The sequence below is a fragment of the Drosophila serrata genome, unplaced genomic scaffold, assembly GCF_035046125.1.
Source record: "Drosophila serrata isolate PLE 108 unplaced genomic scaffold, ASM3504612v1 contig_359, whole genome shotgun sequence".
Taxonomy (NCBI): domain Eukaryota; kingdom Metazoa; phylum Arthropoda; class Insecta; order Diptera; family Drosophilidae; genus Drosophila; species Drosophila serrata.
The window spans coordinates 2,436,956-2,461,122 of NW_028257257.1; the positions used below are offsets into that span (position 1 = coordinate 2,436,956).

The window sequence follows — 24,167 nt, forward strand, 5'->3', positions numbered from 1 at the left end:
TTGAGTCTGCTTATAGGACCACCAAAAGTAAATGTAAATAGTAGTTCCTAGGGAGTCACGGGAAATTAGGAGGTGAGTTTTGAGGGGTTTTAAATAGATGCAGTATTTAAGATTCTTATAATATAGTGGTTTATAAATCTAAATTCATGGCATGATCAGAATTTATATAAGAAAATCGTATTTAAATATATATTATTCCATGAAGCTATAGAAACAGCTGTTTTACAGAGTTGTCATCTTTTTATAATTGAAAGGGAGTCATGTAAACTTGAATTTCATTATGATTTTAAAAATCTATCGATAACTTTGTTAAAAACAGCTGTTTAGAAATCTAACACAACAGTTGTCTTGTTATTAATATTTGTTTGTTTAATTTATCCCATATAGGGAGCAAACTCCCGAACTTAATTAAATAATTCCATAAATGTCGATTTTAGTAAGCGGAGAGGCTTCCGAATCTGATGATGAGCTACAGGACAAGCACAAGGTAAAGGCAAAAAACAATAATTTAATGGTTCCCATAATGGTAATTACGCTTTTATGGCAGATTTTCGCTGCTGAAGTTCCTGGAGAGGCTTCAGAGGAGGACGACGATGACGAGGACATCTATGAACAGCGCAGGAGCAACCAGGTTAACAGCACCACGGCCTCCATTTACCGGAACAACTTGCTCCAGCGGAAACTAAGTATATTCAACCTACATTTCCCTAAACTACTTAAATAAATATATTAATTTATATTCACCGTTTTCCAGTTGAAAATAACATTGCCATTTGGAGATCTCTTACTGCCTTCACCCGCAGTTTCGTATTGAATGCCTCCAAGCAGCTGGTGACCACGGATCAGATGCTCATCAAATCTCAACTTAATCTGCAGTCAGCACACACCTCCCTGCAACAGGCCCAAAGGAATGCTCAGGAACTGCAGGCAAGGATGTGTGCCGTGATGACGAGCAGCTTTCTGCCACACATTAACAACGTCGAGAAGGCTGTCTGACTATTCTATCCTATTATTTGTATTTGCCGAGATAAACGAACAAAGTGTATGTTAATCTTCAGTATCGGAATTCGGCGCATAGGCCTGACTATTGGGCGAAGGCTCTCGAGGAACGTAGGTGTTCTGAAAGCATCTGGAAAAGATGGTTCGCATTTTCGTGGGACGCTCCGGCGATGGTGGTATGGTTTCATCCTCATCGGAGGGCATCGCCGGGGTCGGCGTATCTTCAGAGTTGTAAAAGCACACCTCCGTGCTGGCTGGCGCCGTAACCGGAGCTATACTCCCCTCTAAGGCATCTGCAGCTGCCAGCATCATAGCCTCCTCATCTGCCTCGTCCTCAATCAGAACCACAGTGTCCACCTCCGCTAGGTTTCGTGGCTGCTGCACAGAAGCCTGCTGTGCCTCAGAATGTCGGAACTGGAAAAGAGGAGTTTCCAAGCTGCTCTCCGGCGGCTGGGTCTCTTCCAGGAATCTTCGCTTTCGCTGCACTACAGCCGGTTCCGATTGCTTGCTCTTGCGTTTGCTGGCTACACTTGGTCCGGGAGTGCTGCTCTTTCGCTTTGAGGTCGGAGCTGTCTCCGCCGACGTTGCGTTTTGCACATCTTCTTCCTGAGCACTCAACTCCCGTTGACAGTAATCATCCGAGAAACTTACGTCGTCCGGTGACAGCGTGGACATAATAAGCAAACACTCAATCTCACCGTGTTTCTTGACTTTCAGTAGAAATGGGCGACCGCCATCATCGAACTCCAGGTTTAGAGATGCATTCAGACACTCGGCGAAGAGGAGAAAGGCCCGAAACTCCTTGATGCAAAACGTAATAATAGTTTCCTTGGTCACCTGGTACTGGTCGAATTCATTGGGCTTAAGTTTCAGTTGCGTCCGCATGAACTTATCATTCACTCGGGCTCCTTCTATATAGTTCTTGGCCACCAAGCTGCCAGAGTTGGCCTCCAAGGTAAGCTCCTCCTCTGTGGTGTTAAAATTGTTGGAAATGTCCATGAATAGTTTGTGATCGCCGCGGATTCTGAAAGGATATGACATGTTAGACCTTGTAAGTCTTAGATCCATGAAACTTACACATTTGGCATTTGGTCGGTGTCGATGTTTGTATTGATGTTTTGATCATCTATTATGGAAATGGTGGCCTCTTTGGTCGTCTCTAGCTTGCAGCGTAGATTAACCTGCAAATTGGTTTGATCGTCCAGTATGTTAAGCTCACAGTACTCCACCTGGAATGAGGATTTCCCATCAGTTAACCCGAATGGTGAAACAGCTGCCACAACCTTACCTCGGTCATGTTCCGGAAAACGGCCAAGCAACCCTTCATGGAGATTTTGCAATAGAAACCCGAGTTGGCTGGCGTATCGAAGATCTCGAACATGGAACGCTTAAAGAATATGCTCCCCACAGCCGACTGAGTGGCATTTATAGCCCTCATTTGTAATCCTTCTGTATCGATCTCAATGAACATTTCCTTGCCCACTTTGGACAGGGATTGTACGGCTTTGGCGATGACTGCAATTTGATGAGATATACTTAAAACATAGGTCTTTAAAGTGTATGATAGGTTTACCCCTTGCATTGCTGCCTTCTAAGGTATATTTCATTGGCAAATTATTCACAGAATGTGTCGGCAACAAGAATTCGCGCTAAATTTGTAAACAAACCGATTAGAGTGACCGATGGGGGAAATATCGCTCACCAAAAATATCATTTGGTATTTTTAAATACCGTAGTTGATCGATAGTATTCCACTCGCTGCCTGGTCACACTGTGCACGGCAGGCCGGTCGAACGCCACATCAGTTCTAAACTTAATTAACAATAAAAGTGGGCTAAAACCAGCTAAAACTTTGGTGGAAAAGTGCAAACCTCTTAAGGAGGTTCTTCTTTGTGTTGGCGCAACCGTTATGTGCGTAGCCAGAATCTCGTAGCAAAACGTAAAGTGCCAAACAACAATGTTACGTGCCGCAACTTTGTGTGTGTCTGTGTTGGGGCTCCTGGGGTTACTTGCGGCTCCGTCGTTTTCCGCCGAATCGAGTCAGAGCTATCCAATCACCACACTGATCAATGCCAAATGGACACAGACACCGCTATACCTGGAGGTGGCCGAATATCTGGCCGATGAGCAGGCGGGCCTGTTCTGGGACTACGTACAGGGAGTGACCAAATTGGACACGGCATTGAATGAATACGGTTCGTGTTTACCTCTTTAAAATATAGATATTCCCTATATATACAGTTTCCCTTTGCAGATACCGAATCGCAGCAGTATAATGCCGCCTTGGAGCTGGTCAAGAGCCACGTGAGTTCGCCCCAGTTGCCGCTGCTTAAGCTGGTCGTGTCCATGCACAGCCTGACGCCCCGAATTCAGACGCATTTCCAACTGGCCGAGGAACTGCGCAGCGGTGGCTCCTGCCAGGGCTACACCTTTGTCCAGGTGGGCACTGAATTGGCTTGCAGTTTCAATGAGTTGCAGAAAAAGTTGAATTTGCCGCTGGCCAAGGACAGTTTGGATGCTCCGGTGGTAACCTACAGCTTTGATCACATCTTCCCCGGCAGTGAGAACAATACACGGACCGTGGTGTTGTATGGAGACCTGGGCAGCTCTCAGTTCCGTACCTATCACAAGCTGCTGGAGAAGGAAGCGAATAACGGTAAGATTCGATATATTCTACGTCATCAGTTGGCTAAGAAAGAAACGAGACCGGTGCGTCTTTCTGGCTACGGCGTGGAACTCCACCTGAAGTCCACGGAATACAAGAGCCAAGATGATGCACCCAAGCCTGAGGCGGGCGCATCTTCTGACGAGGATTTGGCCAATGAATCGGATGTTCAAGGTTTCGATTTCAAAGTGCTAAAGCAGAAGCATCCCACGCTGAAGAGGGCGCTGGATCAGTTGCGTCAAAGACTCCTGCAGGGCAATGACGAGATTGCGCAGCTGAAAGCCTGGGAATTCCAGGATCTGGGTCTTCAGGCAGCCGCTGCTATAGCCGAGATTCAAGGTGATGAGACCTTGCAAATTCTGCAGTACACTGCACACAATTTCCCCATGTTGGCCAGAACTCTGTTGGCCCACAAAGTGACGGATGCGCTGAGGGCGGAGGTAAAGCACAACACCGAGGCGTTTGGCCGAAGCTTGAACGTGGCGCCACCAGATGGTGCTCTGTTTATCAACGGACTCTTCTTCGACGCGGATACCATGGATTTGTACTCCCTAATTGAGACGCTGCGGTCGGAAATGCGCGTCCTTGAAAGCCTGCACAGCAATAACGTGAGGGGTAATTTGGCTAGCTCCCTACTGGCTTTGGATCTCACCGCATCCAGCAAAAAGGAGTTTGCCATCGACATCCGTGACACGGCAGTGCAGTGGGTAAATGATATCGAGAACGATGCACAGTACCGGCGATGGCCATCGTCTGTGATGGATCTTCTGCGGCCCACATTCCCTGGTATGCTGAGAAACATCCGAAAAAATGTATTCAACTTGGTGTTGGTGGTCGATCCCCTGCAGCCGACAGCCAGAAGCGTGATTAAGCTATCCGAATCGTTTGTCATTCATCAAGCTCCCATTCGCTTGGGCCTGGTCTTCGATGCCAGGGATGCCAGTGAGGATAATCGAGAGGATTACATAGCCATCAGTTGTGCCTTTAACTATGTGAGTCAAAAGAAGGATGCCCGTGCTGCTCTGAGTTTCCTCACGGACATCTATGCATCCGTTGGCGAGACGAAGGTCGTAACGAAAAAGGATATTGTGAAACAGCTCACCAAGGAGTTCACCACTCTCAGCGCCAGCAGGGCGGAGGAGTTCTTGGAGGAGGATGGAACCTACGATTATGGCCGAGAGTTGGCCGCTGAGTTCATTCAACGTTTGGGCTTCTCCGACAACAAGGGACAGCCGCAAGCCCTGCTCAATGGTGTTCCCATGCCTAGCAACATTGTGACCGCCGATAGTGACTTTGAAGAGGCCATCTTTACGGAAATTATGAGTCATACCACCAACCTGCAAAAGGCCGTATACAAAGGTGAAATGACCGACAGCGATGTGGCCATTGACTATCTAATGAATCAGCCACACGTAATGCCCAGATTGAATCAAAGGATTCTTAGCCAGGAGGATGTGAGATATTTGGACATTAATGGTGTCGCCTACAAGAATCTGGGGAATGTTGGTGCCTTGAATCGTCTCTCCAATCGGGATATGACCGCCACGTTGATGGAGAATCTCAAGTACTTTGGTGGCAAGAAGTCCACGGAGCAAATTGGTCGCTCATCGCTGCAGTTCCTCACGATTTGGGTATTTGCTGACTTGGATACAGAAGAGGGCCGATCCCTGCTCACGCACGCCCTCGAGTATGTTCAAAGCAGCGAAAGTGTCCGCTTGGCTTTTATTCCTAATACAGAAAGCGTCTCCGCCAAGTCCGACAAGAAGAACCTCAATCGTTTGGCCTGGGCCGCCGTGCAGAGCCTGCCAGAGCCCAGTCAAGCCACGGAGCTGGTTCTCAAGTGGCTGAAGAAGCCGAAGGAGAAGATTGAGATACCCGCGCAGCTGGAGGATATACTTGGTTCCACGGAGCTTCACCTGAAGATGTTGAGAGTGTATTCGCAGCGTGTTCTTGGTCTGACCAAGTCCCAGCGCTTGGTTATTGGCAATGGACGTCTGTACGGACCTCTGGCCGCCGAGGAGACCTTTGATAGCGCCGACTTTGCCTTGCTGGCCCGTTTCAGTTCCCTGCAATATGGCGATAAAGTGCGTCAAGTGCTCAAGGAATCGGCTCAAGATGTCCGGGAGGAATTCACCAGCGACACCCTGCTCAAGCTATACGCTAGCCTACTTCCTCGGCAGACTAAGACGCGTTTCAAGTTACCCACGGACCTGAGATCGGATCACTCGGTCGTGAAGCTGCCACCCAAGCAGGAGAAACTTCCACACTTCGATATTGCAGCTGTTTTGGATCCCGCATCGCGAGCAGCTCAGAAGCTAACACCTATCCTGATACTCCTTCGTCAGGTTTTGAACTGCCAATTGAATCTCTATTTGATTCCCGTGCCCCAGCATAGCGATATGCCCGTGAAGAACTTCTACAGATATGTGGTGGAGCCTGAAGTTCAATTCGAATCAAGTGGCAGTCGATCGGAGGGACCTTTGGCCAAGTTCAGCGGATTGCCCGCCAATCCTTTGCTCACCCAACAGTTGCAGGTTCCCGAAAACTGGCTGGTGGAGGCTGTAAGAGCTGTTTACGATTTGGATAACATCAAGCTGACCGATATCGGTGGACCCGTGCACAGTGAATTCGATTTGGAGTACCTGCTATTGGAGGGACACTGCTTCGATGCTGCCAGTGGAGCTCCGCCCAGAGGATTGCAGTTGGTTTTGGGTACTCAGAGTCAACCGTCGCTGGTGGACACCATTGTGATGGCAAATTTGGGTTACTTCCAGCTGAAGGCCAATCCCGGAGCTTGGTCCCTGCGACTTCGTGATGGAAAATCCTCGGATATCTATGGAATAAGTCACATTGAGGGCACCAATACCCATCACACGGCTGGATCATCGGAAGTTCAGGTTTTAATCACATCTCTGCAATCCCATGTCATCAAGCTGAGAGTGGCCAAGAAACCGGGCATGCAGCAAGCGGAACTCCTCGCCGATGACAACGAACCGGCGGCACAATCGGGCATTTGGAACAGCATCGCCAGCAGCTTTGGCGGTAGCAATGGCAACCAAGCGGTTACTGATGAGGACACGGAAACCATTAATATCTTCTCTGTGGCTTCGGGACATCTGTATGAACGTCTGCTGAGGATTATGATGGTGTCGCTGCTGAAGCACACGAAGTCCCCGGTGAAGTTTTGGTTCCTAAAGAACTACCTTTCGCCTCAGTTCACAGATTTCCTGCCGCACATGGCCAGCGAGTATAACTTCCAGTATGAATTAGTCCAGTACAAGTGGCCACGTTGGCTTCATCAGCAGACGGAGAAACAGCGTACCATTTGGGGCTACAAGATCCTCTTTTTGGACGTACTGTTCCCGCTGAATGTGAGGAAGATTATTTTCGTGGATGCCGATGCCATTGTACGAACTGATATCAAGGAACTGTATGACCTGGATCTCGGAGGAGCGCCCTATGCCTATACACCATTCTGTGATTCCCGCAAGGAGATGGAGGGCTTCCGGTTCTGGAAGCAAGGATACTGGAGAAGTCACCTGATGGGACGACGCTACCACATTTCAGCATTGTATGTGGTCGACTTGAAGAGGTTTAGGAAAATTGCAGCTGGAGACAGGTTGAGAGGTCAATACCAGGCTCTCAGCCAGGATCCCAACAGCTTGTCCAATTTGGATCAGGATTTGCCCAATAATATGATCCACCAGGTGGCCATCAAGTCACTGCCCGACGATTGGCTCTGGTGTCAGACATGGTGCAGCGACACCTCCTTCAAGACTGCCAAGGTGATCGATCTGTGCAATAATCCGCAAACCAAGGAGGCCAAACTGACGGCCGCCCAGAGGATTGTGCCCGAGTGGAAGGACTACGATGGTGAGCTGAAGACTTTAATGGCTCGCATCGAGGACCATGAGAATACGCATGGCAGTAGGGATAGCAACGATGATGATCCAATAGTGCAAGATCCGCTGGAGGTCACCACGGTGACGCCTTCGCATGAGCCCAAACACGGCGAGCTGTGATCCACGCCCGTAGTTAAATCAAACGAGTTTTAGTGAATTTAAGTCCGGATATCAACACAACTTGATTACTACTTTAGCTAAGACACCCCCCGCCCCATCCCTCGACACATAATTGTACATTTTAATTAGAATCTACTCACAAATATCGACTCACTAAAGAAGTCTGAAAATTGTCTTTTTGATTTCGTTTTCTTGTCTTGCATTCCAAGCGCTCTATGGCCACTAATTGAATTAAGCTGAAAATATGTAAAATGTCATAAAGCAGAATGCGCCTTTAAGTTAAAAGTTCTTTGAAATGTATTAAAAGCTGTGGAGTAAATAGTAATTAAAATTAATATTGCAAATATTTATTGGGGGTCAGTAGTTGCTACTTATTAAGCAAGAGAAAAAATTATAAAAAGGATTTAAAGGTTTTGAAATATTCCAAGACACATCAAGACAGTGTTTTATTTTAGTTTTTATTTCAAATTATAATTTGAATTTTATTTTTGTTTGTGTGTATCTACATAAAGAAATTATTTTATAATTTTATTATAATGCTGCTGCTTTACCTTTATGTATTTAGCACTTAAGAATGAATTTGGTTTAGCAATTTATTTGTTGTTTGATAAATTTTCATTTTGGTATTCTTTTTGTTTGTAAGGCAGACAGTGCAGTCCAAAGAAGTGGATCTTTATATCATATTTATTGTTAAGTTTGATCTTCTCGGTTTAGGTTTTATTTTTATTATTATTGTATTCCCTCAGCGAATTGCGTTCCCATTAATTTAGTTTAGCGTTTCTAATAAATATATTTTTAAAAGTTTACTCTTCAATTCGGTTATCCAAACTAACGCTGAGTGTAGTATACATACGATAGTTCATTAAAGCTTTCATTTTTTATTCAATATTTTTTGCTCAATATGTTAGTTATATATGTTTTGGTTCAGACTACGCCATTCTATATTCGCTTTGAACTAGATCATAAGTGTGTAAGGGAACTATATAGTTAACATATTCTGGTTAGGGCTCGCTTCTCGATTAAATTATTTAATAAAAAAATGCGGCTGTCAAAAGGTTCATTATCCTTGTCAGTTTTGAGTGTGAAATTGATCTGTATCTGGTAAATGGTATCTTGTATCTGTATCTTGCGCTTCTCTTACTTGCTAAGAATTGACGAAACTACAAAATTAGACTGTTATTCCAGTTTGTTCTCTCATATCTGTATTTCTGTATCTGTAGTCTTTGTTATCATCATCAGTTTAAAAAATGGTATAGGCATATTTTATTTTTGAATGAATGCTTTCCCCCCGATTCTTGAGTTCGATTCGTTGTATATGTATGTATATATTGCTTTAATCCAGATGTTTATACATATCCTCCAGTTGAGGTTTGAAGTAGCTCTTTAGTTGCGGTCTCTTGGCTTTGAATGTGGGTGTTAGCAGTCCATTTTGCACAGAGAAGGGATCCGGATGCAGATAGACATCTTTTACCTAAATTTAACCATATTTTTAATGGGATAATTTTATAAATATTAGGCTTAATAGCTACCTGTTCGAATGACTTGAGTCCGCTCTGCTTGCCCCAGTTGAGCATGTCGTTCATGATCAGTTCCTTGACATTCTTATTATTGCACAGGACGGAGAGTGTGCCGCGTACATTGTTCTCCGTGGCCCATTGCTTCAGTACATCGACATCAGGTACAACGACAGCGATAATGCAGCTCTAAAAACATTTTAAAAAATATAATATTCAATTTTTGTTAAGATTAAATCAAAATTTCCTATATTCATAGTAGATTTAGAGGTGCAATTCATTTAATTATCAATTAAAACATTTTCTTTTAAGATACATACAAATAACTCATACGCCACGTAATCTATTCAACATTTTCTTCTAGAAAATCTTTGCTTATTTCTTAATATTATTTAAATGAAGTTATTTTTTAAAATAAATAAATAAATCCGAAAGCGGATCGAATGACTATATAAGCTATATATCATATATCTGTCATGGGAACGTTGGGGGCAATTTTAAGAAAGCAAATAATAACTCTTGCAGTTTTTAATAAATTTTGCATAATTTAATTATAGATATTTTTGTATTATTTTATAATTTCAGTTTTAAATTTTATAGGATCAGACCAATATAACATATAGCTTGCAGAGAAACGATCGGAGAAACATGCAAAACTCCCTTACTCTCTGACTGTAGCGAGAGTAAGAGCTTTCTCTATTTCTATGCCTCTGCCCTCCATCTCTAACTCTCACTCTCCCTTGCGCTCTCGCTCTCACTTTCTCTGTTCTCTTGGCTCGGGAAGTATAAATAGAGGCGCTATCGGCCCGCGCGCCTCAGTCGGTCCGTGGGGTACCTGGTGTTAACATCGATGGTGATAGTGATAGTGACTACTCTTCGGCCTCAAAAATATGACGTGGCCAATGGAATACATCCGGATGATGACCAGGAAGATTTCTTCGATCCCATGATAACATCGATGGTGATAGTGATAGTGACTACTCTTCAGCCTCAAAAACATGACGTGGCCAATGAAATATATCCGGATGATGACCAGGAAGATTTCTCCGATGCCATGACAACTCTAATTGATGTCACCACAATTGGAAGGAATTAAGCAATGACGAAGAAGTCCCCTACAGCGGTAAGTCTTAATCATGAATATTATATCATATAGATAAACAGATGCTATAGGAATGATCAGGGCTAGGTCTAGAATTATATACATAAATAGGAGTGATCAGGGCTAGGTGTAGAATAAGATGTGCTAGCTCTTCACTTATTTTCGAATTATTCATTTATTGCCACGGACCCAATGCTTAATTTTAATTTAAAGTTATAAAGTAATTTGTATTAATGATATTTATGAACTCAAAGTTAACAGCCTGACTTAATTATGTATATTTTCAAAACTGACCCAACTCTTGCTATATTATAAGACCCTTGGCAGGGTATAACTTCAGTTAATAGCTTAAAACACATCGAAGGAGTAATTTCCGACCCTATAAATCATATATATTCGTGATCAGCAGGAAAAGCCGAATCGATCTAGCTATGTCTGGCAGAAAAAATTGTTTCATAATTTTTTTCCACATTTTTTGAGATGTTAAGATTGTAAAATCAATTACAAAAAATTGAATTTTTTAAATTCTAAATCTCAGTATCCAGATATGTTAACCTAAGAAAAACTAGCACAGTAATGTTTTCTGAATTAAAATTAATGCATTTTTGGCTGAGTTATGATATTTGAAAAACTTTGATTTACCCAAAAAAAATAGCATATAAAAATATCGATTTAATATATCTAGAATATACATATGTACATATATGCTAAAAGTCATAAATATTTATATTTGCAATTAAAATCTTAGTCAATAAAGAATAAAAGATTCCCGAAGTAAGCTTCCTGTTTTTGTTTATAGTTATGATTCTTAGGTGCTTAAGTTTCTTGAAATATTACTCATACGCCACGTAAGTCAGTACGAATTTTATTCCAGTACATTTTAACTTAATTTTGGACTATTTGCAATTAAAATTTTAATCAATAACGAACAACGATTCTCAAAGTTAATTTCTTTTTTTGTTTATTTTTATAGTAATTTTTAAGTGCTTAAGTTTCTTGATATATTACTCATACGCCACGTAAGCTATTTCAAATTGAACTCCAGAAAATCGTTACTTAATTCTAATGTGGACTAAATTATGTTATATTTTACTATATAATTTAAAAAACTAATTTCCGATCTCAAAGTTTTTAAGTTGTTATATATTACTCATACGACATGTAAGCCATTGTAAAATTGTTTTTTAAAAAATGTCTATTTTAAATTTATGAATTTATTTTCTATAAAAAAAACAAAAGCTAAATAAATAAAATATATATATATATATATATATTTGCAGTCACACGATTATTTTTTAACTACAACAGTGCGTATAAGTAATAAACTTTGAAGCCAAAGAACCAAACTTAAACGCATTAATGTAAATAAATATTGTTCATATAAATAATATTATATTAAACACTCACCTTTAAGCTCTCTCCATAAACATAAACTTGATTAACATATTGACTGAGTGTATAGATATTCTCGATTTTCTCCGGAACTATATACTCTCCCTGGCTAAGCTTGAAGATGTGCTTGCGCCGATCGATAATTCGCAGGGTTCCATTGGGAAGCCACATGCCCACATCTCCAGTATGATGCCAGCCCTCGGAATCGATGGCCTCTGCCGTCTTCTCGGGATCCTTATAGTAACTGCAAATATAAATCAAGATTAAAATTCCATTCCTAAGGTTAAAACTTGTGACTTACCCATGGAACACATTTGATCCTCGCACACACACCTCCCCCGTATTTTGATTGGCAAAGTACTCCATCTCTGGCACATCCACCAGTTTTACAGCATTGCAGGACACCGGCGGACCCACATGATTGGGCACATGATCTCCCTGAACTGTTAGGGTAATGGCTCCCGTACACTCCGTCTGGCCATATCCCTCGAGAACCAGGCAGCCCAAGGCACAGCGCATAAAGGTGAGGACATTTCCCGCCAGTGGAGCTGAACCGACGACCATGAGACGCAGGTTACCGCCAAAGGCCTGATGTACCTTCTTGAAGACCAGCTTGTCCCAGCAACCATTTCTTCGCAGGACACCCCGTGCGATCTCCTTCTCCTTGGCCCTCATGGCCATGTTGAACAGGCCCCTCTTTAATCCCGAAGCAGATATATCATTTTGAATCTTATCGTAGACGCGATTCAGGAGTCTAGGCACCGCCGGCATAACCGTGGGCTTCAGCATCTTCAAGTCATTCGTTAGTTCTTTGATATCGCCTGAATAGAAACCCACACAGCCGCCCACATAGTACATTCCATTCTCGCAGCACCGTTCAAACATGTGAGCCAATGGCAGGAAGGAAACCATTACATCACCCGCCCGGATACGATGATCGCCCATCTGCAGGATCACAGAACAGACGCCGGCCACCACATTCCCGTGGGTGAGCATAACGCCCTTGGGATTCCCTGTCGTTCCAGAGGTATAGCACACTGTGCACAAATCCTCCGCCGTTGGTGGCACTTCCGGATGGTTACCCTTGGCGCCCAGCTTCTCCACATCAATGAAGGAGAATATCTGAATGCCTCGACTGCGTGCTCGTTCCAGAGTCGTCTGGCGGATGGGTTTAATGGCCACAATGATCTTTAGGCTCCGAGGTGCCTTCTCCAGCAACATGGCCGCCTTGCCATCATCCTCAACGACCACAATGGACATTTCTGTCTGGCGGATGATGAAGGCACAGGCATCGGGACCCAAAGTATCGTACAAAGGAACCACAACCAAGCAGAAGGAGTAGCAACCCTGCTCGTAAAGGATCCATTCTGGTCGGTTCTGCGAATAGATGCCAATCAATTGTTTGGGCCTGGCACCCAGAGCCAACATGCCGGCACCAAAGTTCTTGGCACGCAGCAGGGCCTCGTCATAGTTGATCCACTAAAGAAGGTAGATATATTATATATTTTATAAGAAAACTTTGTAAGAGTAATTTCTTTTTCTCACCTGGTAAGGCGATGTCAATGTCTCACGCCAGCCCAGACATGGTCCATTATTGGAGGCATAGGCACCTTCACGGAACGTCTGGTATAAAGTCCTTACGTTCTCTGTGATATAGGACACGAATTTGCCATTCTTGGACTCCTTGTAGAACTTGGAGACGTGTATTTGTTCTGGACCCTGCAATGCGAGTGAAGTGACCCCAAAAGAAACAGAGAGAGAGATAGAAATCGAGGACATGCAATGAGTGGAGACGTTGATATATAGTATATATATGTACAATCAAGTTTATCAATGAGGTAAGTAAGCCGATTTATTTGGGAATATTACACATACATATATATGAATGCTTTTTATGAATTGTTTGTCTTGAGCTGTGAAATTAAAGGGGTTTTGAAGTCAGTAAATACTAATTATTATAACTTATTGATGGTTTTGAATAAATTTCTTAAAAAATTCCCAATTTGCTTGTAAAGATCAAAGCTTTATTTGTGTTTATTCCATTTAAAAAGCACACAAAAGCGTGGAACTAATTAAATGTATTATTAAATTGGTAAACTTTAAAAGCCTCTTTCCTTTAGCCTTTGGTCAGCCATCAATCTATCCATATTTACTTATCCTGTGTGTTTATTTTGGGCTTCTCGAACAATAAATCACACCCAATTCTAAGATTAAAATCAATAACCTTTTGAATTTATGATATATTGTTTATTTTGGGGGCTGAAGACATAAACCTATCACTCTTTGGAATTTCTTTTTTTACTTTTTTGGCGCCCAAGAGTAGATAGCAATGGGAATCGATTCGATATAGCCATTAGAGCACTTCCTTTATGGTAAACAGCTGCCAAAAGAAATTCCCGCAATGGCCAAGAGTGTTGATGTACGAAAACGAATATCAAAATACGCTCGACAATGGGTAGGGGAAAAAATATATTTTTGTACAGTGTATGTATATGGAAATCTTAAAAGTTAGTTTGTTTATTTTCGCTGTCCATAGATTTTAATGAGCAAAATGCAGAAATGTATTTTCATAAATAATTGTTCCGCAATTTAAAGTGCTTTTGCCAAATCAATTTTTGTTTATATTTTAAATGGATCTTTTTTTATGACGCAAATCTAAAGGAGGAATAATTTTTTAAGAGGAGGATAAGGAGGAGGAGGAGGCCTACCCTGTGGTGGATATCTAGATGATGATCGTATTTGATCTATCCCCCACCGGCAAATGTAAGAGACAGTAAACAAAAAAGAAGAAGCAAAAAAATAAAGTTTGTATTAGTATTTATTGCTTAGTTAAGTCACGGGTTAGTTAATAGGTGGACTCTTATTTAAGGTTCTAGGTTTTTGGATTTTTCCTCTTCGAGAGTTACCTTCAGCACATCACTTTGATTGCTTAGCTCGATGGGTACTCGTATACTGGTTATTTGGCCGCAACAGGACATGATTTCCTTTTTAAATTCTATTATTTTCTGGTTTGTTAATTTTTATGTGCAGATTATTGGACACTCTTTTCACTCTTGGTTTCCTTTATGGATCGTTCAGATTTCATCTGGCATTTAATATGCACATTTTCCAAGCGACTGTAAAAACACAAACACTATCTTGATTTTTTCACACATTTCATTGGCCATTTTGCATTTAATGTCTCTGCCGTTTGTCGTTCGATTTATATATATATTTGCTTATTTTAATTATTTCCATTAGAAGCATTTCATAATCGTTTGAAAATCGCTTAAATGCTAATTAGCGGGTACGAAAATAAATACTTTTCGATTTGTAATTGAAGGGTGTGTTTGCTTTAATTTTAGGAACTGTATACTGTTTATAAATATTTAGATAGCGTAGCCATTTAATATTTATACATTTTCTTGTTCAATATCTATTATTTGTTTATTTTTCCTCGCTTAAACAATTTGTAATTAAACCCAAACAAAGAAGCATTTTATTTACAGAGAGTTCTACGTATTTAATTATTTTTATTACCAAATAATATGTTCTCTTTAAATGAATATCAAACAGAAACCAAATTAAATATTTCTAGCTTTCAATTATTTAAATCACTTTGCATTTTATGAAACCCTAATGAGACCCAAAAACCAAAAATTTTCCCAATTCCCCAAAAACATTTTCAAAATTCCGCTTTCAAAATAAACCAAAGCATAATTATGACGCCTTACATACTTTTGGCAACTGCAGTCCCATTCAATTTTGTTTATAATTTTTCAATATTGGCAGCTGCTGCCCCAGAATGGGCTAAGAGAACGGGTTATGTGTGTAAAAAGGTGGCACAAAAGACCAAGAAATGAGAAGAGAGAATTTGTTACCAACAAATAATATCGACAAGGCGTCTTCGTTGCTTTTCGCTTGGCCTGCCCCAAATTAATTTATAAATAGTTCGTTTGGGGGTAAAAACGTTCCACTCTGTTGTTATCTATGTAGAAGACCGACCACGAAATAAAAATTAAGCAAAAAACAAAACATATTCTCACACATCAGAGAATTAGAGAAAGAAATATTCTCATACATTGAACATGATTTTTTTGCAAATCAAATGTTAGGTAAATGTTGGGAAATTTCTCTCTGTTTTTTTTTCGACAACTGACTCATGGGGAAACGCTTTTCTCGAATGCCTTGAGGCAATTGGCTAGCATTTTCCTCAATGAGCAATTCATCTTTGAGTTATGGTAATTGTGGTTGCCATAAAATCGGTCATAAACTATTGGCCAGAGAAAAGGTTGGATAAAAATCTAAATGAATTGAAATGGTGGAAGAATTTCCCTAGGATCTGCATCATTTTTTAGTTTCTTTTGTTCTTTAAAATAATAGAAACCCAGGCAAAATATGCGGGAATTTCAAGGTCGTCTGGGAATTGGTTTTTCTCTATTATTTTCCAGGTGTCTTTCACATTTTTTGTTATATTTTAGTTTTTACATTTTATTTTAAGTTTTCACTTTTAAAATTCGCACAACTCTATAGTTATCCCCCCTTCATTTATCTTGACATTTATTATGATTCTTATTTAAACTGAAAGTATAAGCCATCTGATTTGATCAGGAAAATTTGAAGAAAGAATAACAATAATATAGAATTGTTTAAAGACAGCAACACATACTATATTTAACTTTGTTGATGTAATTGGTTTTTGCTTCCTGACATTTAGCTTGACTGATTAAGATTGAGAACTAGTTGATATATATTAAGTATATCACAGAAAATATATACTTTTTTTAGAACTTAAAGAGAGTAATTTTATTAAAATTATATTGTTACTATAATAATATATTTAAGGATCAATGAATTCAATTACAATATTACCTAATGAGATACTATTTATTTTGGAACTATTTTAATAATCATTGCTTTCTAAATCTATTACAAAAATCAATTAGTTTTAGTATAGAACAAGTACGGAAATTTACAATTATAAAAGTCCACATGGCCCAAAAAAAATTCTTGTGGTAGCAAAAATCACAGAAACAACTCAATCTCTTTAAACACAAAAACAACTATAAAATGTTATAGCCATTGAGGGGAAAACATCGTAAAAATCAACTCAAGTTAAGCTGTTTACAATGGGGAAATAAAAACCAATCAAACCGAATACATTCATCAGACCAAATTAGAAACAAAATCATGTCAAAATTAATTTTATAAGTAGTTTTCTTAAGATGTCTGCTTTTTTATGTATAGAAAATGTTTGAACTTGAACTTGAGGGGCTGAGTTCACAACGACGACGAAGGCAACGGCACTTTGACACTTTGGCAAATCGATTTCCATGGGAAAATGTTTTATTTTAATATATTCTTAGTGATATATTCTTTCCACTTTTTCGTAGCATTTTGAGTTTTCTTTTTTTTGTCGGTTTTGTGCTTTACGTAATGAGATTAAACGCTTGTATTTTTGTCAATTTGTTGCAAATTGTCGTGCGTTTTTTTCGCTTTGTTTAGTATATAGACACGAGCTATTATTTATAAAAAATACGTTTGTTTCAAAGATATATAAATCTGCGATATGTACATTATGCTGCTCCTGCTTGCTGTTGTTGGTTTCTTTTTTTTCGTTATTTGCTTTTTGGGATTATTCTAATTTGAAATATATATTTTTTTGAGAGGGGATTTGAGCGCGCCGCGATCTTCGCGACACGATGTTTAATTTCGAACTGAATGGCACAAGTAAAAATATTGGAGGTGGCTAAAAATGATTCTTCTGGCCGGCCCGAAGAATCTTCATTTTCTTCGGGGAGAAAGAGAGAGACTGCTCAGATGAGAGAAGAATTCTTCTGAGGACTTTCGGGGGAGGCACGAGGAGGAATGCAGGCTCGCTCGGCTAGGAATTTTATTCGTTTATACTTTCTTATTTTGATATTAAACGGTTTCTCGTCTTTTGCCCATTCTTCTACAGCTTTGCTCTAATTTTTTTTCTCGTTTTCCCCGATCAAGTTGTCCGCCTGTCGGAAAATCCACCTCCCCCGCCTTTTCCTGCTGTAATTACACGCGATCTAAAACGGCATGTGACTATATCTATTTTTTTTTTTGGAGGGAATTTCTTGATTGGGAAGACAGCTAAATTTCAACTCTTTAATAACCAACATGATTTATGATTCATATGCCAAAACCGCGCCCACTTTTTTGATGCCATGAAAATAGAAAACATTTGTTTACTTTTTGGGATATAACCGAAAAATTTTGGGTAGGTGATGAAATTAAAAAGGAAACCACTTAAGTTATGACTAACAAAAATATGAAGGCACTAAACCAAGGGAAATATAAATAATCAATTCATAATTTAAAATAAAATTAATAATTTCAACCAAAGGATACTTATAATACATAAACACATTATTTAACTAACAATTTTAGCTGGTTTAAAATATAAATTGTTTAAAAAACTTGTTGATTTTTTAGGTTATATTAAATTAAAGGAAAGAATAAACTAGCAAATGCATTAAAATTTCTTGTAAAAATCCAAAACAAACTAAAACCATTTATAATTACAATCAAAGCTAGTTTAATTTCTACTTTTAAACTAATCCCAATCATTTGCAATAGAGTTTATGTTAGTTAAATTAAATATTTCATTGCCACCACATTATTTAGACATAATAAATGCATTAAACATTAGCTTAGTTTACCTTCTCGCATATTCATCATGTCATTTGCACCTCCATTTGCACTCATTAGCAAATTTTAGTGTTTATAGTATAAATGTTATATTGGAAAACACTCAATATACAGTCTGCCAAATACTTGTTGGTGCACTTACAAATGCGTTTTGCTGAGCAGACTAAATAAACAAACACACAAAACATTGACTAACATAGAGAACTGCATAATTACAAGCACACACAAAATATATTATGTAAACTATAATATATATATAAATATATATATAGTATGCACATGTACCTGCTCAGAAGCAGACAGGTTGTCCCTGTCATGTCACTAGTTTGACATTTCCTTATTGTTTTGTTGTTCTTTCATTGTTTGTTATTTTTATTGAACATTATTTTCATGAATTTGTATTTTTAGGTGAGCAAATTAGGTATTTTATGTATTACACATTTTCGAATTTAGAAATAATATATAAATTACCCAACTTCTACAATAAAACTAATCATTTTTTAATACTTTGAGAAGTTCAGGTAATTCTAAAAAGAAGCCTACCTTCTCTAAATTATTTTATAATATTGTTTTAAAATGTCAACATATATGTACATTAAAGTATTCCTTTTTAGTTTCACACATTTAAAATAATTATTTTTATTATTAAATAAATATTTCTGACGATATCCTTAATTTTCCATGCTATTTCTACATAGATTGGTTTCAAAATTGATTATATCCTGTAAAGCTATATAATCCGAACCAAAGGGTGTCCGAATTTTAACCAATAATGAGTAGATTTTACTTTTTACTTGAATTTTTGAATTTTTAATTGAATTAGTATGATTTAATTAACAATTTAAATTAGCTCAAACACCACTGTGCCATCGCAACCTTCAACCCCAATGAAAAATTACACTTGCCATTTTGGCAATGCCAAATATTGGCCAACAAAATATGGTATTGTGTCAATAATATTTGTTTATTTACATGACATCAATACACAAAAGGAAAAGTTCGTTACACCAGCCTCTGGGGAAAATTCATCGGAGAAAATGTTAACAAACGAAATGCCAAAAACTGCTCCTGACAATTGTGCGGGTGGAAAGCATTTTTGCATAGATTGAAATTGAAAGAGGGAGAGAGAGAGAGAGAGCAGGTCGACTAATTAGGGGAAAATGCCAATCGAGCCATGACAAGATTTATTATTGTCGTGCCGCTGTCATTCGATAATTTATCAGCAAGAGAATGTTGCACTTTTTGGCAAGAGGAAAATATACATATATTGTGGCCACTCAATTAGAGCATGAGGCTCGTTTCGTTTCTATTTCTGATCATTTCTGCACCACTGTGGCGAAGACGTCATTGCTAAAAGTCCGAGAAAGAACAAAGGCGAGAATGAATACCGAAAATTGGGGGAAAAATTGTGAAAATGTGTGAAAATCATGTGACGACAACAACGAAACAGAATTAGTATCTGGGAATCCGAATCGTAATCGCACTCAGCGTGATTGTGGACATGTGCACATCAAAGGTTTTTCATTTTTTCTTTTTCACGGGATGCTGTTCTGCCTCAAATAGAACAAACCTGAACAGGCCCAAAGAAAAAAAACGAGAAAAACGCGGAAAGAAAACAAGAATTCTTAAGACAAACAATTCCCCAATGATGCAATTGATGAAATTGAAATTGAATAATTAAGAAAAACGTACCTCCAGCATCGGAGACTGGTTTTCCAGAGGCACTAACGGTCGTTCCGGCACGGGTCTCGTTGCAAAATAATATGCAACACTTGCTGCCAGGCTGCTGAGGGTTAAGGTGCCCAAAGTGCCTCCCAGATAGTACAGATAGCCATCGATCTCATCCCCTTCAAGAAAAGAAAATATAAATTGTTAATATAGTAGAAAAACAAGTAGGAAAAACAGCTATAATTAAAGGAATTTACCAGAAAACCAGGTTTAACTGGTTATCAGATTAAAATAATAACTAGGATAGTATTAAAAAGGATAGTATTTAAATAAAAAAAAAAACAAAGAAATAAATCATTAATGATAACATTTACTTAAATAAATATTTTGAAAATATTTTAAAGCAATCTATACCCATCTTTAAAGAATAAATATTTAATATAGTTCATAATATAGAATTTTTCAATAAAAAATAATCATTAAACTTGAAATTTTAAGTACATTATGAGTTGTTAGTAAATACATTTGTTAAATATTTAATATAAATCTCCATCAAAGCTAAATAATCATCAAGTATAAGTTATTATTTTCACTACCTCACCAATTAACTTAATATTTTGACATTAAAATGGTAAACAAAATATCCATTAGCATTTATATTATTTTTGATATTTTCAAAGTACATTTTAATGTTAGCAATTAAATATATTATATATATAATATTAAATGTAGCTCATCAACCATTAAACCAAAGCCATTAAAAATATGTAAAACTTAAAACAATTTTCGAATTCAAGGTGAAACAGAATACTTACAGAAATATGAAAAATTGCTGACTATCAAATGATTGACGTAGGCCATAACCGATTTCTCCGGCGTCATCGTTTTTCTGTTCGTTCTTTTTAACTAATATTATTGTTGTTATATTGGTGTTGTTGTTGCAGTTGTAGTTGTTGTAGTTATTCTTTGCTACCTGAGTGAATGTTACGTGTTTAGCTTAATGATTGCCCGCAAAAGATAGCCTGGAAAATAATCAATAAAAGTGCAAACATCAGTTTGTTTTTTTTTTTCTGTTTGGTATTTATATTACACAAGTAGATATAGATTTTGTAATTGTAGGTTTGTTTTGAGAAACAATGCACTTGTTTTTGTAAATATTTCTCAGTTCCCATGCTCACAGACTGCAATCAAGCTGAACCATGGGCCAAAACCACAAAGTACACCCTCAATTTTCTGCTTAATTAGAGGCACGTAACTACACATAAATATATATATGATATGGGTATCTTTATCGATAGATAAATGCCATTGGGCCCCCTTGACAAGTCAAGTGACAACAATTAAATTGCCTTCACTGTAGAATGATTATTTAAATTGGCTTACATTAGTTCTACATATTTTTTTGGGGTAGATTGAACGGATGAGATATGAGAAGGGTAATGTATGCAACGAAAATCATTTGTCAAAGTTCACTGATCAATTTCTATATAGAATTTAGGTCTGATAATTGTACAATATATATACAACGATTTCGGACAGACAGAGAAACACTTGTCCATCAGTGATTATGGCTTTATCTGCTATGTTTTAAAGGCGTCTTATCAGTCACTTGCAAAAAAAACCAACTGAGAACTGCAATTGAAAACCGAGCAGTAAAAACAGATTAAGGTTGGCACTAAAGACTTTTTTATGCGCTTTAATTTTTAATTGTTTACTTCACTTTTTTGTTAATACATGCTTTAGTAAATATTTTTCATATTTATCACAAGCTCTATGACCCACACAACCTTATTTTTATACGAGTCAAAGTTCATATGTTTAACTCATTCATGAAACCTTAAGCAATTAAAACGTGAAAGAAAATTGTTTATGTAAAAGCTGGACTTTAGCTCTATCTATTTATTTTCAAGTTAACATTTCCCATTGACTTATAAATTATGGAATGAAGGCGCTTCCGTCAGCTGGCTGACTTTGATTTGTAATCTTACTTAACTTCAGGCACAAGCCCTTGCCTTATAAACTGCATTCTTTTGGATACACAAACTGGTTTCCTAACATTGAATATTTAATTCTAGAATTTCCCATTTAGAAATGTAAATACATTGCTTTAGTTTTTCGAAGCACAAAACTAGCAGGGAATTTCCCGGCAATGCTAGAGAGTATTCCAAAACTGGTTTTCAATTGCATGAGAATATTCTCATTCTATATTGGGAAATTGTTGTGATTAAAATTATCATAAGTGAGATTTGTTCAATGTCGGTTTATCCCGACATAAAAAACTTGTTGTTGGAGGTCATATAGAGCTATTGTTTTATGCAAATATCTTTATATTTATAATTTTTATGTCCATGTCACCATAGAAACTAAAGCTAGTAAATACTAATATTTACCATATTGATATATTAAACATATGACTTTTATGGCTTGTCTGAACTGAAGAAAATAATATTTACATCACTGAGAGTTCTTAATCCGATTTGTTTTGCCACTTGAGCATTTTCCCGACTACTTTTGTGGAAAAGCCGAACCAAACAGACCGACCCACTTCACCCACATGCACAAGGGGCCAGTGGAGCGCATCCACAGAGCTTTTGGATGGCTGATAAGACTTGGACGGCGCAACCAGAAGAAGAGGCAACAAGAACAGGGAAGCCTTTATCAGTCCGGGAGTGAAACTTTGCACCCAGACATCTGGTCGAGGCCATCGGCGTCTCACTAAGCAGATTATTACTCTTTGGACAATGCAAAAATTAACCGACTTTTAAATACTCGGCCATTTGTAACGTTAATAGTAAAAATGTTGCATAGTTTTTAGCGTTATGCCATGCTACCAAAGTGTTTAAATCCGATCTTAGCACAGTTTCGTTTATAGAACATGATTTTATGTCAAATATGTTTGATATTAATTATGTTTGTTTGAGGGAAAATAAATTAAACAAATAAATTAAATTAATAGTATAAAAAAATCAACAAATTACAAAGAAACTCTTTCAAAATTGCTCTATGAACAAAGAAAGCATTGTCTTCTGGGTTATCTTTGAACCTTTTTTATATAATTCAAATCATTTAATGCCGTCATCCAAATTCTTTTACTTGTGGTAGATAAATAGTTGTTTTTGTTAAAACGTTATCACATTATCTTACTTTTGTACACAAAGCAAACATAGTTTGTATAAATAAGTACATTAGGCTCCACAGCATCCCTATGAGTAATACCGCCTAAGTAGATGCCAAAATTCTCAACTAATTATAACAACAAATACTTTTTCGAAACACTATTTTAAAAAATTTCTTTTTAAAAATCAAACAATTCTACCTGATTTTATTTTATATCTTCAGTTCAAGGTGATTTTCATCTTGCCATCATATGCAGGTTGTTTTTTTGGTGTAGCCTACTTTTTAGGGTCAGAAAAATCGAAATATAATATATAAATTCAGCTCCTTTGTGTGTGTCCCAAAAAACAAAAAGGGAAACGTGCTTACATTATGCAACAATATAAGTGAGTTTAGGCCATATATTGATTTTATAGACAGTTTTCTTATATGCCGGGTCAAATCAGGTTTTGCCCAAATGAGAAGAGGTACAGGATGAGAAAGAGGTGACGATAAAGGAGAATAAAAAGGAGGATGTAGAAGATGGGGCACCGAAAGGGGGATAGTAAAAGAGCGAGATAGAATCAAAATGAAGCCTACGGAGGTCAAGGCGGGCACACATGCATTTTTTTCTTTTTTGGTCATTGATTTTTACTACTTATATACACATGATCTTACCACAAAATCTGGACTACTTGTAGATGAAACACATTTGTCGGGTATATGTATTTATATATTTTAGGCATACACTTAAATTAGCCTGGGAAAATCAATGAAAAGTTTACGTTTCGGCACTCGCGGGTTCCTCTTCTCTTGTGTTTTCTTTTTTTTTACCGGGTCGTTGTGGGGGGCGGCGGCGGCGACGGCTACGGCGGCGGACAGACGGAGGGGGGCTCGAAAAGAGAGCGAGGAAATAGTCTTAGAACCGAGCACGGAACATCAAAAAACTGAAAACTGAAAAAATTACTACAAAACTTTGCGGCCGAACGTTCCAAACAGAACTGCCAGGCGATGGAACTTGGAAACAGAGTCCAGTCCCTCAGTTGCCGTTGCCG

General features: G+C 38.3%; 4 protein-coding genes and 1 long non-coding RNA gene across 11 annotated transcripts; 3 read left to right on the plus strand and 2 right to left on the minus strand.

Moving 5' to 3' along the window:
* The first annotated feature begins 16 nt into the window (after window positions 1–16).
* Window positions 17–1,057, plus strand: Blos3 (Biogenesis of lysosome-related organelles complex 1, subunit 3). The gene is made up of 3 exons (XM_020953942.2): window positions 17–487; window positions 548–686; window positions 755–1,057. Exons 1-3 carry the CDS (start codon window positions 425–427, stop codon window positions 994–996), a joined length of 444 nt encoding a protein of 147 aa, XP_020809601.2. The 5' UTR covers window positions 17–424; the 3' UTR covers window positions 997–1,057.
* On the minus strand, window positions 990–2,797 carry Rad9 (cell cycle checkpoint control protein Rad9). The gene is made up of 4 exons (XM_020953941.2): window positions 2,573–2,797; window positions 2,288–2,514; window positions 2,077–2,228; window positions 990–2,023 (listed from the first exon to the last, which is right to left on the minus strand). Exons 1-4 carry the CDS (start codon window positions 2,604–2,606, stop codon window positions 1,048–1,050), a joined length of 1,389 nt encoding a protein of 462 aa, XP_020809600.2. The 5' UTR covers window positions 2,607–2,797; the 3' UTR covers window positions 990–1,047.
* Window positions 2,745–8,017, plus strand: Uggt (UDP-glucose-glycoprotein glucosyltransferase). Its single transcript, XM_020953954.2, has 2 exons — window positions 2,745–3,194; window positions 3,254–8,017. The coding sequence occupies exons 1-2, from the start codon at window positions 2,957–2,959 to the stop codon at window positions 7,684–7,686; spliced, it is 4,671 nt and encodes a 1,556-aa protein (XP_020809613.2). The 5' UTR covers window positions 2,745–2,956; the 3' UTR covers window positions 7,687–8,017.
* Window positions 8,018–8,130: 113 nt separating this feature from the next.
* LOC110185218 (long-chain-fatty-acid--CoA ligase 5) lies at window positions 8,131–24,157 on the minus strand. Of its 7 annotated transcripts, none has more exons than XM_086838668.1 (8): window positions 23,791–24,157; window positions 20,835–21,041; window positions 20,044–20,198; window positions 13,240–13,413; window positions 11,996–13,173; window positions 11,710–11,938; window positions 9,216–9,389; window positions 8,131–9,157 (listed from the first exon to the last, which is right to left on the minus strand). In XM_086838668.1, exons 2-8 carry the CDS (start codon window positions 20,899–20,901, stop codon window positions 9,020–9,022), a joined length of 2,115 nt encoding a protein of 704 aa, XP_086694794.1. In that variant the 5' UTR covers window positions 20,902–21,041; window positions 23,791–24,157; the 3' UTR covers window positions 8,131–9,019. The 7 variants fall into 7 exon arrangements, with proteins under 7 accessions (XP_086694794.1, XP_086694796.1, XP_086694797.1 ...); XM_086838670.1 differs by lacking the exons at window positions 20,044–20,198; window positions 20,835–21,041; window positions 23,791–24,157 and adding exons at window positions 14,403–14,438; window positions 14,601–14,810; window positions 17,249–17,459; XM_086838671.1 differs by lacking the exons at window positions 20,044–20,198; window positions 20,835–21,041; window positions 23,791–24,157 and adding exons at window positions 14,403–14,438; window positions 14,601–14,810; window positions 17,107–17,405.
* LOC147642786 (uncharacterized) lies at window positions 9,693–10,515 on the plus strand. Its single transcript, XR_015272955.1, has 2 exons — window positions 9,693–10,389; window positions 10,430–10,515. It is a non-coding gene; the product is annotated as an uncharacterized LOC147642786 (long non-coding RNA).
* Window positions 24,158–24,167: the final 10 nt, after the last annotated feature.